The sequence below is a fragment of the Rousettus aegyptiacus genome, unplaced genomic scaffold (genome assembly GCF_014176215.1).
Source record: "Rousettus aegyptiacus isolate mRouAeg1 unplaced genomic scaffold, mRouAeg1.p scaffold_m13_p_10, whole genome shotgun sequence".
In the NCBI taxonomy this organism is placed as follows: domain Eukaryota; kingdom Metazoa; phylum Chordata; class Mammalia; order Chiroptera; family Pteropodidae; genus Rousettus; species Rousettus aegyptiacus.
In genome coordinates this window covers 42,774,783-42,790,155 of record NW_023416285.1, presented here as the reverse complement: position 1 = coordinate 42,790,155, position 15,373 = coordinate 42,774,783, and the positions used below count along the sequence as shown (strand labels likewise).

At 33.6% G+C, this 15,373-nt stretch overlaps 1 protein-coding gene across 10 annotated transcripts in view; it reads right to left on the bottom strand.

Moving 5' to 3' along the window:
• WDFY3 (WD repeat and FYVE domain containing 3) overlaps positions 1 to 15,373 on the bottom strand; it is a 223,490-nt gene that overhangs the window by 152,065 nt on the left and 56,052 nt on the right. For all 10 annotated transcript variants that reach the window (XM_036227766.1, XM_036227765.1, XM_036227769.1 and 7 more), the window contains one exon: positions 790 to 1,000. In XM_036227766.1, coding sequence (XP_036083659.1) covers positions 790 to 969 — 180 coding nt within the window. In that variant the 5' untranslated portion in view covers positions 970 to 1,000. The remainder of the gene's footprint in view (positions 1 to 789; positions 1,001 to 15,373) is intronic.

Here is a 15,373-nt window from a genome sequence, read left to right as displayed (position 1 = left end):
GGTATCGCTATATGGAAAGGCTAAGAAGGGGGGTAGTGCGTACTAGTGTGTATGTATATTATGGCTTGGAGGAATGGGGAACTAAGAAGGTTAATTCTCATAAATCTCAGCAGGCAGTCAATTAAAGCTGAATAATCAAGAAACAAGGAGTAAAATTATGTTATTTAAAAGCCGAAAGAACAGCAATTAGCACGGACCACAGTAAAACATCAACTGGCCTGTGGAGCTCCTTGACTTTTTAAACTATGAACTTGTACACCTTTGATAACTTAAAAATTATTTTAAAGATCTCCACCAAGATTGCTACATGTAATCAACTTGACAAAATATATGAAAACATTAATTCTATTTAGACTCTCTGGTGCCTATAACTATCCTCTTTCAAAAGCTCTCTTCGAAAACCTGCCAAACAATAAGGCAAACTGAGATGATCTTTAAAGTGTACAAAGCAATTGGGCAATTGTACCATTTGGTCCGATAAACCTCAAAATATAATGAAAATAACAAATGATAATTTACAAGCTATCTCTCCTCCAAAACTCAACAATTGGAGGCACATTTCATAAAATGCTCACAATCTTCCTTTTACGTGTTAGAACTAAGTGGAGTTCATCCTGACCAGGTCTCACAAGTCACATTATTTATAGCAAATTGCAAGGAAGAAATGACCACATCAAGCTTCTTAAAAACTAACTTATTCTATCATTTTTTCCTACTTGTGACATATTATAACCTTAAAATTCCTGCAGTGCCGCTCAGTCCGGAAAGCGCTTGGCAACCTGGACTTACCCTGTTAAACACTGGCAGCATCATATACAGCTTCTCTTCTTGCTCCTTCTGAGTCATGTGCCGCGGAGGATGGCACAGCTCAGTGAAGAGACGGCGGAGGTGCATCAGGCCCAGGGCGTTGTCTTGAGGGCTGCACTCCTCCTGCCTTGGCCGCCCCATGATCCTCTTCACCATGTTCATCTTGGCGGGTTGGTGATAAACACTTCTAGTTCTGAAGGAAAATATTAATAAACAAAAGGTCAAAATATCATCTTGACCAGGTCAAGCATGCATGAAGAACTTATAAAAGACTGAAAAACAGAAAATTCTGGCTAAAATATATATACATATTTTACTTCTTTCAAAAGAAAAGGTAGAAAGGCAAAGCTAATTTTGATACATTTCCCTAAATGACAAATTATAATCATGGCACTCGATTATCCTACTAGCTTTGTCACAATTTGTATAAAATGTAAAACATTAATTGGACAAGCAACAAACGTTTACAGTTAAGTTCATTACATCAAGTTCAACAAATAAAGAGATCGCAAATATTACTATTAAAATATTGCTTAATAGCTGAGCAAATATTAAAAAGAACGAAAGAATAGAAAGTTCACCCTTACATGCACCATCAGAACATCCAACCAAAAACTCACAAAATTTTCTATGTATATTTTTTTCTTAGATAAAGGATTGTATTCTGGTACCTACTAAAGAGTTTGTTATAGTTTGAAAATACAAATAAACTTAAATAAAATGATATCCCAATATAATTTACAAATCACTTAAGACAACAGTAAAAATTAAATAACTGAAGATCACTTTTTCAATCTGTAGTTGGAAACCCTTTGGTAAGTCATGTTAATTCATTTAGCAGATCATGATGAACATTTAAAAAATGAAACAGAAGATACTGGATACATACAGTGAGGGTAATCATTATTTCATAAAATTTATTTTAGGTAAGAGGGTATTTACATCATAATGTAAAATGTATCCCTGGCTAGAGCTGCAGTTAAGAAATAAATAAACCAACCAACCAACCAACCAACCACTGGTTTAGAATAAACCAACCACTATACCAGAACCAATAACACTAAGCTTTCAGAACGCATCATCGGCCCTTTTCAACCACCACTGACTGCCAGCAATTAGCTAGTTTCAGACACAAAAACAGGATATCTTACACAAAAAATCAGGAAGCCTGGGAGGACATTATGGATATACAAAATCTGGAAGAAAGGCAATTTCTTTTTTTAATCTGTAGACATGTAGGAACAATATGAACATTAATTTTTAATTTGGCTGCATAACCACATAAGCCAGTATGCCACTTCTTAAGAAATGAAAGACTACCACAAGGCTACAGTTTTATTTACTAAACATCTGTTTATTGATTTTTTAAAGCTATAAAAAGAACTAGCATCTTAAACATGCTTATTCTCGAGAACTTAAGTGAATTTCATACTTGGCTACAGGCATATGCTTAAGCACTCTAGCTCAACTAAAACACAAGGGCCACGATGTGCACGAGGATATGATGTGACTCATCACAGGTGAGGAGCAGAAAGACAGACTCTGCTTACAGCTCTGCCAATGGCCTGTCTGTGCTGAATGACTACTGTGCAAAGAGCATTTACTATACGCTAAGGGGTCCAATCTCAGGGAAGAGCGCTTAGATACAAGCAAAGAGCAAAGCGGAACCTTTAAACTACAAATGACAAACAAAAGTTAATCCAGTTTAAAGTTTTCTTAGAAAATAAGTCTCCAAATAGAAAGATTTCAACAAATATATTCAAATAACCTACTACGTGCTAGTATGTATAGTCCTAGAAATCTCAAGAACAAAATTCAAATTTGAGGTGAATAATAAAATGTCTGTACATTAGCTAACATTTTAGATTCCGCATAGCTCTGCTCTTTTTCCGTAGCCTGTAGCCGGAGTTCATAATCTAGAGTCTGTGGGTAGGATTTATGGGATTCATGACCCTTCAATACTTCAAAATGTTTTCCTAAGAGATACCCAGCTTCCAGAGGGGTCTATGTCATTAAAAGAAAAAAAAAAGAAAAAGATCAAGCATCACTCTACATCTGTAGAACTTTAAAACACTTTCAGACCATCTCCTTTGCTCCCCATTCCAACTTAAGCAAGTGAGCTGAAGACAGGATTAATTCTACCTTTAGGTGTGGCCCCAAGACAAGAATAACTTGCTCAAAATTGCATAGTAGAATGGAGCTGCATGAGAATCCAGATCTTCATCTCCTGGGTCAAGCGTTCTTCCCGGTTTACTCATATTTGCGTGATTATTTTACAGAATTCTTGGAAACTATGACTATTTAGCATATTATTTAGTATTAAGTAGCAATTAGAATGTGAAAAAAAATCTTTTTGATTTTTCTGATGATACATTAATCAACTTTGATTCCAGTAAAACACACACATGATCGTATATTGACAAACATTAACTAGATGTAATCAAGCTATTATGCCATCATTATTTAATATTTACTAGATACAAAAGGATATCAATCAGCTAAATGGGTTTCCTGGTTATTTCTCAATTACTAAGATAATCTCAGTGATAGAAATAATTCAGATTTCTCCTTTTCTCCTAAATTACCAAGAAACACTTAAGCATACCAGACTACTGAATCATTGCTTTGTCTGCACTTCAATGTTTATAATTAAAGTAAAATTCGGACCAAGAACTACCACATTTAAAATACTCTTTGGATAAAAAAAAAAAAAAATAGGTACTTTTCAGTCAAAGCTGTACAAATATGTCCATATATGACAGGTAACTGAAGGTGAGAGGCTCTTAACTCCTTTGAAACACAAGTTTCTCTCACCTGTAAAATCTTTCCTTACAGCCTTTGTGTATTATATACATAAAACAACATATTTTCTATAAAGTGTCAAGCACAATAGCTACATTCAATAATTCTTTTACTTCTTTTCTTTCTTCAGCTTGATCACGAAACATTTAATTCCTTTTCATCTACTTTTTTAGTTAGTATTTAAGCAAATAAGGGAAAAGAAACAGCATAACATCCATTATAGTACTGTGTTTTAGAGACTTGGAAAACAAACAAAAAATTAAGAGAAAATTATTTTAGTTGATGTTCAATAAGAGGTTTAGAAAGAATACAGAAGAGATGCAAAATATAATAATAATGAAGTCAAAAAGAATGATTATTTTGGGGGTAATGTTATTAGGGGTTTTCAAAATATTTATAAAGATTATTGTGTATAAGAACTCTATTTTGTTTCCCAATAGAAAAGTGTTTGTACTGCCAACAGGGGGTTATTTAAATAGCAATGGGATAATTACTGCAATGAGCCCAGACAGTATTTCTTATTCTAATCTCGTGTTAATGCTTGAAAATCCCAGACACTTTAACTACACCCACCCCAAATTCTTTAAACATTTTGCCATTATTTAAATTATAGAAAGATATAGAACAAGTAAATAGCCTAACCTTTTGAAATATATTTGTCAAGTAACTAGCTGCCTTTCAGTAGCTCAGTTAAAAACTTAAAATAGCTTTTCTAAGTAACTCCTTAATTCCTTAAAAAAAAAAAAATAGCTCACATAGCCAAGAGAAATCTTATACTTTCAAAGAATTATATGTAATAGCTCAAGTTTTTTATTTTTTTTTAACTTTGTGGGGGAAAATTTTATTTTTTTTTCTTATAATGTGAACAGTAAAGGCAAAATTCCTTAGGCTTTTGAAGAATAAAGGTAAAACTCTGAGAGACTTCCAACCAACTTGGGTATATAGCCCAGCAATCTAACATATAAACTGAAAGAGTACCATAGATATAATCCTGAATTAGAATTTAAAATTTCTACCTGCTAAAGCATTAAGTTTTTTGCCTTTCAAGAATAGGTACATTTTAGCCTCATCTATGAGATATTATATTACTAGATCAGCCAACTCATTTATATGGCAAAATACAATTACTTAAGACCCATTCCTAACATACCCTCACCCTTCCCATCCCATGTGTTAACTCATCATTCTTTACGTATACTGAACTGAACGATTTCTTAAAGCATCTTTCCAGTGTGCTTAATTTTCTCTCTTCATAGACTAAAGTATAGCCCAAAGCCAAAAGCATTGCACTTTCATTTCAAAACATTTCACTTAGATGACTGCCAATTAGGAGCCACCACTGTTGGCATCTCCCCAACACGTTTCTTGAACCCTTCCTCCTAGGGACCCCAATGCTGTTTTGGGAACCCCCAAAGGCACATTACCCTAATAGTTAAATGGCGTTTAGGTTATACAACATGATTGATATAGTTTAATTAAATTATATTATGGAATAAATAAGCTTGTGTAAAATGAACTGAGATATCTGGCATTCTTTTTGAAAGTACATCTTTATACAAACTGTGTTCAAAATTCTGTATAAAAGACCTGCAAAAGAAGGTTAGTAGCACAATGCTTCTCATTTGTGACCACCTAATACTGACGCATTCTGCATTTTACGTTACCTCCATACCTCTAATTCAAGTCATTCAGTTCTGTGATCACTTATCAGTATCCTCGGTGGATGGCACAGTGCAGGGGAGACTGACCCCAGGGGTGAGATGCATGTCAGCAGGACTAAAACGTCCAGGGCCATATCCTAGACCTAGCACCACGAGGATATCTATCTCTTTATGAAATTTCAAGTTTTGAAATCTCACTCTGAGATAACTTTCAGTCAATCCATCTTTCTTGCTCCCTAAATCTGTGGTCTTTACTAGAATCACTTATTCTTCTTGACTTCTCCCAATTATCCTATTTTCTACACAGGTGAGATCATGTTTAATCTTCAAGGATATTCTCAACTGTACCTTCTTCACCTCCCTTGCACCCCTGGCCTATAAACAGTCCTAACCACTATTCATGCCTGGATGAATCCAACTAGACAATTTCTTTATTTCTAATTTTGGGTTGCTAGATACTGTGGAGAAAATTCTACAATTCTGGTCACAACATCAATTTATGATTTTATAAAATTACCGTTTCGAAAAATAAAAGTTAATTCCAGATGGATTAAAGAGCTAAATGTAAACAATATAATATTAGAAGGAACTATAAAAGGAAATATTTATAATTTGGGGTAAATTCTTCTTAAAAGGAAAAAAATGATTTATAGCTAAAAGCGCCACAGAGTTAAAAGACAGGCAACAAATAGGCAAAAAATCACGTAAGATGCTCCGTTAAACCAGAGAAGACAGAGAGAGGATGAGAGTAAACAAAGAAATGTAAAAATAGAAAAGTTACAAATATGACTATATCAACAATCACTTTAAATGTGAATGGTCTAAGCGAACAATTAAAAGACAGAGACTGTCAGAGTAGATTAAAAAACACATCCCAACTAGATGATGGCTATAAGAAAGCTACTTTAAACATAAATAATAATCATGAATAATAAATATAATCAGATAGGCTGAAAGTAAAAGAAATGGAATGGTAACTCCAATCTAAAGGAAGTTGAGTAGCTACATTAATTATAGACACATAGTCTTTAAAACAAGGAAGAATATCAGGGATAAAAAAGGGTCTTACATACTGACAAAAGAGTCAATTCTCCAAGAAGATATAATAATCCTTAATGTGTATAAGCCTAACAAGATTATCAACCTATGTGAGGCAAAAACTTACAGAAATGAAGGGCGAGACAAATCCACTATTAAGGTTGGAGACTTCAACAACCCTCATATAATAATTAATAGATCGAATGTACAGGAAATAAATACAGATGTAGTTTTGAACTAAATGAATATACGATTTATCAAAATGTATAAAATGCAGTGAAAGGTGTTCTTAGAGGGAAATTTGTAGCACTAAATGTATATATTACAAAAGAAGATCTAAAAATGGAGCAGTTTAAGCTTAAAGGAAGCAGAGGAAAGAAATAACAAATCAGAGCAACAAATCAATAAAACTGAAAAACAGGAAAACAGAAAATCAAGAAAACCAAAATCTGGTTCTTTGAAATGATTAAAAACATCAGCCTCAGTTCTTACTAGAATATTATTGGTGTCTTTGTCTTGAATGCACCTTCCCTAGAGCTTCTTAGTTTCCTTGTGAAAACAAAGCAGTCAATATACCACTGCTCTGATTTAAAACCTCTGTTGATAACCTATTGCCTACGAATAAATTGAAGCAGCTTTTTCTAATATCTAAGTTCTCAGACATTCTGGTTCCGTCCATATTTCCAGACTCTTCTCTCAGTAAGCCATCGGTTTCACTAAATTCTGCTACACTGAAAGTATCTCCCAGACTTGTTGGGTTCTTTCGTTCTCTGTGTTTGTTGTTATTTCTGCCAAGGATGTCCCCTTCTCTGCCTTTCCTAGTGGCTAAGCTCTACAGTCACCTTCTCAGAGAAGTCTTTCCCAAACCTCCAAGTGGAGTTTGTTGTTCTACCTTTTATCCCACCATGGTACTTTAGCTATAGTCTGTCCTATAACATTCATCACCAGGAGAGACAGATTAATGTAATGGTTACATGGCCTTTGCAACTAATTGCTTGAGTTCAAATTTTAGCTGCATCACTTACCAGCTATATAACTTAAGTCAGTTACCATCTTTGTGCATCAGATCCCTTAAGTGTAAAAAGACAGTAACCACCAGAACCTACATCATAGTGTTGTTGTAGTATAACTCACCAAACGAGTTGCTACATGGAAAGCACTTAGAGTAATACGTGCACAGGTGCGCAGTAAGTGATAGCTATTATTACTGTTAGTCTACCATAACATTAATAAGTTATTTACTCGCATTTAACTTATAATTTCCTCAACGGTGGGAACTACATCTTATTTAACTGTTCATAGTAGGTGATGGGTGAATGAATGTTAAAAGACTTGCATACAGCCATATACCTAGTATGTGGTAGCATCAGGTCTTATGTTTGGATATTTTGAATTCTGAATGTGCTAGTTTTACTATTCCTCATAAAAATTGATATATTACATATAAAAATTGTTAAAACCTTGCAATTTATGAATTCTAGTTCTCATCTTAGACAAAGTATATAGTAGAAATAAATCAAAGTATATAGTAGAAATAAATCAAAGTAGGAGTGATTCTCACAGCTTTAAGGGAAAGTACAAATTTCAAGGCTCTTTACCTGGTCCATGCCTACACTGAACCCTATTCATCAACTACCTTTGCACCTTCCTCCATCCATACCATGACTCAGCTCCTACAGGTCTCCCTGCTGTGCCTTCGCATCTCGGTTCCTTCACACACTCTGAACTCTCTCTTGTGAGGCCTTGTAACGCCCTCCCGTAATTCTAATCATCCTTTAAATCTCAGCTCCACTGTCCTTCTTCTAGAAAGCATTTCCTGATCTCCCAGTTTGATTGAGATGTTCACTTCTTTGCTCCCATACAATCCTGTGCATGTCATAGCATTTCTAAAACTGTTACGTAATTGCTATTTTATTTGTCTTTTTCCAACACTGAACAAATAATATGAGATTATGGAAGGCAAAGATCATGTCCTATTCAACTCTCCCCATCCCCACCCACCCCAATACCTAATACAGTATGGTACCTGGCAAATAAGAGACAGACAATAAATGATTAACATATGAGTAAATAAAAAGTGATCGATAAAAGTTTAGAAGAGGAAAGAATTAGAGACAGCTCGACCAAAGATATGTTAAGGTGTTTTACCATAGGCCAAAGAAGAGAAGAATTTTCTGTAAATTCCTTACATGTTTATTTTAAAACGAGAAGGCTTGGAAGACAACCTTGTTCTTTATGGTTTGTTTAAATTAATTTTTTATTTGAAAAAGTAATCAACCATTATTATCATATGACCATTTTTGCTGGATAGTGTTAGGTATCCCACAGTGTGTTGTTTAAAAGTATTCAAAAAAAATCGGTATAAATTCAGAAATCAAGAACAATGAATGTGAAGGCTGGGCAGGAAAAAAAAAATACTACTTAATAGTTAAGTCTGGTTGGTAAGAAGATGATCACAAAACAAAAGGCACTAAATCCTCCACAGGGAACTGATGCATCAACAACATACTGAGGACAAGAACATCCCAGAAGTCAGCTTACCAGTATCAACAACCAATCATTACTGAACGAGCTGAAATATATGCTGTGATCTGAAAGTGATGAAAAGAAAATGATAAAAGAAAAAGGTTGTGCAGAATTATATCAGTAAAATCTCACGAATAAGAGAAGTAATAAAATAATGACAGCAAGAGAAATAAAACTAGTAAAAAAAATAATAGTGGTAAAGTAAATGTTGGCTTCTTCAGACCGATTACACAGTACTGAAGGTTTTCATTGTGAATTCTTAAACTTTTATTTTAATTTTTCTTAAAATATCAAAATTTATATGTTCAGATAAATTTTGCTCTACCAATAAGTCATCTTGGAAGCTATGTACACATAATGGTGCTGACATGGTTCAAAAAACATTTTAAAATTCCTCTTTAAAGACTGCTTTCGGTGCATTTTATAAGCTACATCTAAAAAATCAGTGTCATCATATATCAGATTTTACCAAAAATGCAATTAAATTGCTTATTCATGTCTTAATTTTCAAACTTCCTCCAAATAACTTTTGCCTATTACTAAATATCAAATCCTTTCACAAGACTGAAAATTTGCTACAAAAAAGAATGCACTGCAGACTCTGCAGCTAATTATGGGGGAAAATTCTAAATAGATTCTGTGCATTGGCATTGTTGAAATCTAATTCTTCAAAGGTCTACTATATGTAAGGCCCTGTGGGAGAACCAAGTCCAGTTTTTACTCCCTTCATGGTGTGGCTATATCCATTTTTCTAAAATTCCAAACAGATCAGTACACAACTTCCCTTAAAAGTTACGTAACTGCCTGTAATGGCATAGTCAGAACCTTTTTCGAGGCATAAAAGGCTCTTCAAAATCTGTTGTGTGTTTAATATTGAAGCTGTCTTTGGCAATATTGCTTCCCTCATTCTATGCTTATACTATATATCATCCAAACTGCTGTTCCCTGAACACGCCATGTAATTTCAAACCCTTGATGTTTCTCCTATATGGTCTTTTCTCTGCCTAAAATGGCCTCCTCAGATTTTTTTTTTTTTTACTGCCTGGCAACCAATCATGGATAGCTCATGATCATACTTAATCCTAAAAGTCTAAACATACCTCCGCAATAGTAATTTGATCACTGATTCAAAGAAATATTTATTAAGCCACCCTCCCCATCGTCACCTGAATCTCTCTGTTCCAGCCACCTAGCTTTGCTTTCAGTAGCTTATATTCATCATGTTCTTGCCACCAAAGCAATTAGCACATTGATTTGAAAAATAAGACTTTTAAACTATTTAGAAGAACATGTTGGAAAATATTTTTATAACTGCAGGGTAAGCAAGAATGTCTTAAAAACTATACACACACATACACGCACACACACTACATTGATTGAAATTAAAAACTTCTATACATGAAAAATCAACAGAATGAAGATAAACACACACAAAAAAATCAGAAACAAAATATCTGCAACACCAATAATGAACAAAATAGCATTAGATGCAAACATGTAAAGAATGGTTACAAATCAGAGAAAGGCAAACCACCTAATCCGAAAATGTACAAAAGATAAATAAGCATTTCACAAAAAAGGAAAATAAATGACCACGAATATATAACAGTCTGCACAACCTCAACAATAATAAAGGAAATGAAACTAATGTATATTTTTCAGACAGTTCTTTGCTCTCTGCTGCAACAATGTTTGGTCATTTAGCCGGTGTTTATATCTGTGCCATTGCCCATCATCCACCCGCCCCAAATCCACACTTGCTCTCATCACCTAGAAAAATACGCACTAAGTAGCCACTTCAAGCCTCTCCACCAGGGTTATGCTCACAGTCAGCAGCCAATAACCTACTGTGATCCCATCTGAGACTATATCTCAACCTATCTCAGGAATGGAGAACATCTCTAGTAAACAGGCAGATCCACCCTCATTCCTTGAAAACAAACTTAATATAAGGTTAGTGACCTGTGTTTTTTATATTCAACTTTTTACTGTTTGCCACAGTATCTAACATACTGAAGATGACCGATAAATGTATTATGGATGGCTGGATGAACAAGTAGCTGGATAAAGGCAGGAAATCTTCCTGCTGATACCCCACTTACTTTTCCATAAATTCCTCTACCTGATTTATTTTATAAATACTCTTTATTCACTTAATAGAATAAATGAAATAAAAAAATATAAATGAAAACAATTAGGAAACTTATAAAACCCTTAAAGAAACATACTTTAAAATGTAAAAGTGATACTGATATGAATCTTAAGAATATTACTTGTTACTGAATATAACTGCTAATGAGTATTATTGTTTTCCTTATAATTTTTGCATCAGATATTCTATAAATATAAAAATGTATTTCTACGCTCATGGCTAGGGGTACATTCTTACTAAAAGGGTGGAGGAATAAATGTTGAAGAGTGAAAGGGGTGGCAAGGGAGGACAAAATAATAACAAAACTACATCTCTCTAACCTTCCACCATACCAAAACATAAGAGTGATTACCATAAATAGCCATGTCCTAATTACATCATTTCACTGTTGATCACATGTAGTCTATTTTTAAAAATGCCTTTGGGGAAGAATGAGAGAAGAAATGCTATTCTTATCAGTTAGCTATTTAATACATTTTATAAACCCATCTGAAATATTAACAATAATATTTTAAATATACTGCCATTTATTCTGGGGCAATAAGTTACTAAAGTGATTAATTTTCAAAGTACAACTCAGTTTACCATATTTTTCTTATAATAGCCTCATCCTCCTCTCAGAAAGAATATTATGTAATAAAATAGTATCTTAAATAAACTGGCATAGAAACCCTTGTGGTAGGAAGATGACCGTTGTCTAGATTTTTAAATTTTTAAACCTTCTATAATAAAACCTCACTCTCATTATTTCAAGGGAACAATCTAAAAAAACACTGACTTTTATTCCAGGACTAAGGATCAAGCACACTTAGCTGTTATTTTCACTCTCCTTTTCTCTTTTTTACATTTTACAATTAACACCTCAACTAGAGCTGGGGGACAAAGGTAAAGGCTATGCAACTGAAATGTAGTTCAAATATTTGCTTGCAGGCTTAGTATTTGAAGCTTAAAATTAAATACATAATCTATTTATTTTATTCCAAATTTCTAGGCTTTGAATCTAACTGCTTAAATTAAAAATATAAGCTATAAGAAATAATTTTTTCCATAGGTGAAAGGTTTAAGGCTAAGTTTCACTTGGTTACCTAATTTCTTCCTACAGTACATACAATATTCTAAACATTACAGTTTGGATTGAGCAAAATATTCTAGGTATTCAAAGACAAAGAACTCAAGAAAACAGATTGCTTTCTAGTTTTATTTTTCTTTTTGAAATTACACAAAAGGAAGACATTCTATGAATAAAATGAGCATTCTGAGACATTTTAGTTGATTTTGGTTTACCTATGCATTTATGTTCCTAGTAGAATATACACTAATTCATTAAAAAATGATGAGAGCTACACCAACTTTGATTATTTGAAATATTTGGACTGGTTTTTCAAAGTAATCTGTTACTACAATGAAACCTATTATTTATCCAGGTTAAAAAAACACAAACAAACAAACTTGTCTGCCTTTAATTACTGAATGATTTAAAAATTTTAATACTATTTAGTATACTCTCCAACTTGAGACAAGGTAACAACTCATTTCATTGAGGTTGATTTCTCCTAAAAAGCAAAATTTAACATTTTAACAAAATGAAAAAAAGAGACCCGCGAAGCAATTATATTTAAAGAAATGGATGAAGAATTTCCAAAATATGTGTTTCAAGAATCACAATGGTTAGTAGTGACTCACTTGTAATATAGACTCCTACTAAAATCTATAAAGGTAGGTTTAAGATGAATTAAAGACCCCAAAATCAAAGGTAAAATTATAAAGTTAACAATAATAAAAAAAAAGGGGTATCTTTATGAATCAGGTAAGAATTTCTTGAGCATAAATTCAAAAACTGCATATCATGTGAAAAATAAAATGAATATGATGTTTGGGACACAGTGGTGAATATCAACAGCCAGCACATATGGCATTTACCATTTGTTATGTAATGATAACTTTTTTAAGGACAGACAAGATACCTGACCTCACTGGAGCTTAGAGTTTGGGTGTGATACAGGCAATGTGTGTTTTATCAGGGAACCACAAGGCGCTGGGGGAAAATACAGCAGGGAAACCCAGTCTAGCTGCACAGTGGCAGGGCTGTGGGGAAGAAAAGTGTCAGGGAAGGTAAGTACACATTTTTAAAAGATTTTTGACAATAAGAGGAAAACAAAAGGACTTCACTGCCTTAGCTAGACTGTTCATTCTAGCCAATCAGGTTTTTGCAGCTTTGTTCTCTGCACATGTTAATTATTCACACGCAAACTTTTCTACACATTGGTTTGTAATCAGTTTTTCCAAGTGGAAAACACCAGCCATTCTGCCCTTGAATCATTTCTGAGAGTCTAAAGGGACAGCATCAGTAATTAGTAGCCAGGGCTGGAGTTAATCCCTAAAGAACTCATTTCCTACCTCTGCTTCAGTTCTTGTAGAGGAAATAGAGACTTAAGATCCAGAGCCAAGTACAATGCTAAGTATCTTCACATAAATTTATTCATTTATTTCCTACCATAAAATGATATAGCACCAACATCATAAATGAAGAAACTGGAGTTCAGAAAGGTTAAATCAATTTACTAAAAAGATCTAATAACTACAATCAGCTAAAATTTGAATTCAAGACATAAATCCAACTCCAGTGCTCTTCTGATTAAATGGAAGTTGCCTCTCTGTCTTTATGAAATAATTTTATTTATGAAAGCAAGTATAATTTTATTTCTAGCCACTCCTACCAATGATAGTTACTCTTTGTTCTTCCTTAAACAACCGGACAAAATTATCACAAGTATTTTTGTCCTCGAGAAGTTAAAAACACAAAACTCATGTCTACTTTGTGCGTCTTCCACCAAGGGTGTAACCAGACTGGCAACAAAAAATAATGATTCATGAGTAATATCCTGGCAGAGAATTCTTAGTATCTCTAGATACATCTGACACAGAAGGAAAGTGTTACATACATCTAACTACATTTTCTTGTCCTTTTAGTCTCCTGTTCTCCTTAGTTCAAGTCTTCCCCAATCCTCATGCCATGCACTCAACCACATAACCTCAAATATGGAACAATATTTTAAATATTAAAAAAAAAAATTTCCTGGAAGAATTCAAAAAATGATACAAATAAAAATATCATTAGCAATTAAATACAACTGTAATACGAGGTAATAATCTCAGAAAAAAAATTATTCCAAATCAATAGAAACTATTAATCTTAATTTGTGAATATAATACTTTTATATTATTTTTATAAAATGACCATTTTTGATTTAAAAGAGAAACACGTCTTCTTTTTCTCTTAAACTCTGATTCTGTCCTTTTATTAATTTTTTCCAAGGCCCAAGCATTGAAAATATTTAGACTTAACCTGAAAGAGGATATTATGACTAAGGATCTAAATTAAAACAATCTTTTCACCCAAATATTCTCGCAGGAAATGTTTTCCCTGAGTCCCTATCTGATTGGCCTGATTTAGCATACTCTGCTGCTTTAAAGTCAAAATCTCCATTCCTTTCAAGGTTGCTAAGGGCAAACTTTTATTCCCTGATACTAATATTTTACTTGAAGATTATACACGTGTTTCTCATAAAGCATAAATGTACATGATATTAATCCTAAAATTTCTACAGTCTTTTGCCTTAAAAGTCATAAATTATACAGTGTTACATATTCACAGAGACGCTTGGCATTAAGTCTGAATCAGTATTACACACACACAAAAAATAGATAAAATCTATTAATCTGCTTTTATTGAAAAAGAAATGAAGCTAAGAGATCGTAACTTCTATAAAGGCAATGAGAACTGAATGAGAATGTTTAAAATGTTCTCAGTATGTGATATAAATTTCCTGGTTGGATTCATAAAGATGAAGCATTATAGAGACAAGCAACAGACTAGCAAGAGTAGAGGGTGCAGTGAAAGGCTTCTGGAGTAAGACAGACCTGGGTTTTAAACCTTCTCCTCCACTCACTCTCTGTGTGACATCAGGAAGGTAAATAAAATTACCCTAAGCCACATCTTCCTTAAGTATAAAATGGACAGAACTACGGTCCTAGCTTCATAGTGTTGTAAAAAGAAATACACATTATACGACTGTCCCCTAAATAGATCACCAGTCTTAAGTTATTACAGGATTAGTAGTTATAACTAAACCAATTTATGACTCTGATTTAGAAAAAAATTATGTTAATGAACAAAGCTAAAGACTACCTGCTCCAAATTCTTATAGCCGGTGTATGATAAATATGATGGGGTCTGCAGACCAACAACCATTACCCTGCTTCAGCAACGTGCCTTCAGACATTAGAGAGGCGGTAAAGCAAATAGCAGAGTTCCCACAAACTCCCTTGCAAATAGGGGCATGCTGCAATTTAGGTTCAGCCCATCAAACTTAATTGCCCAAGTTTT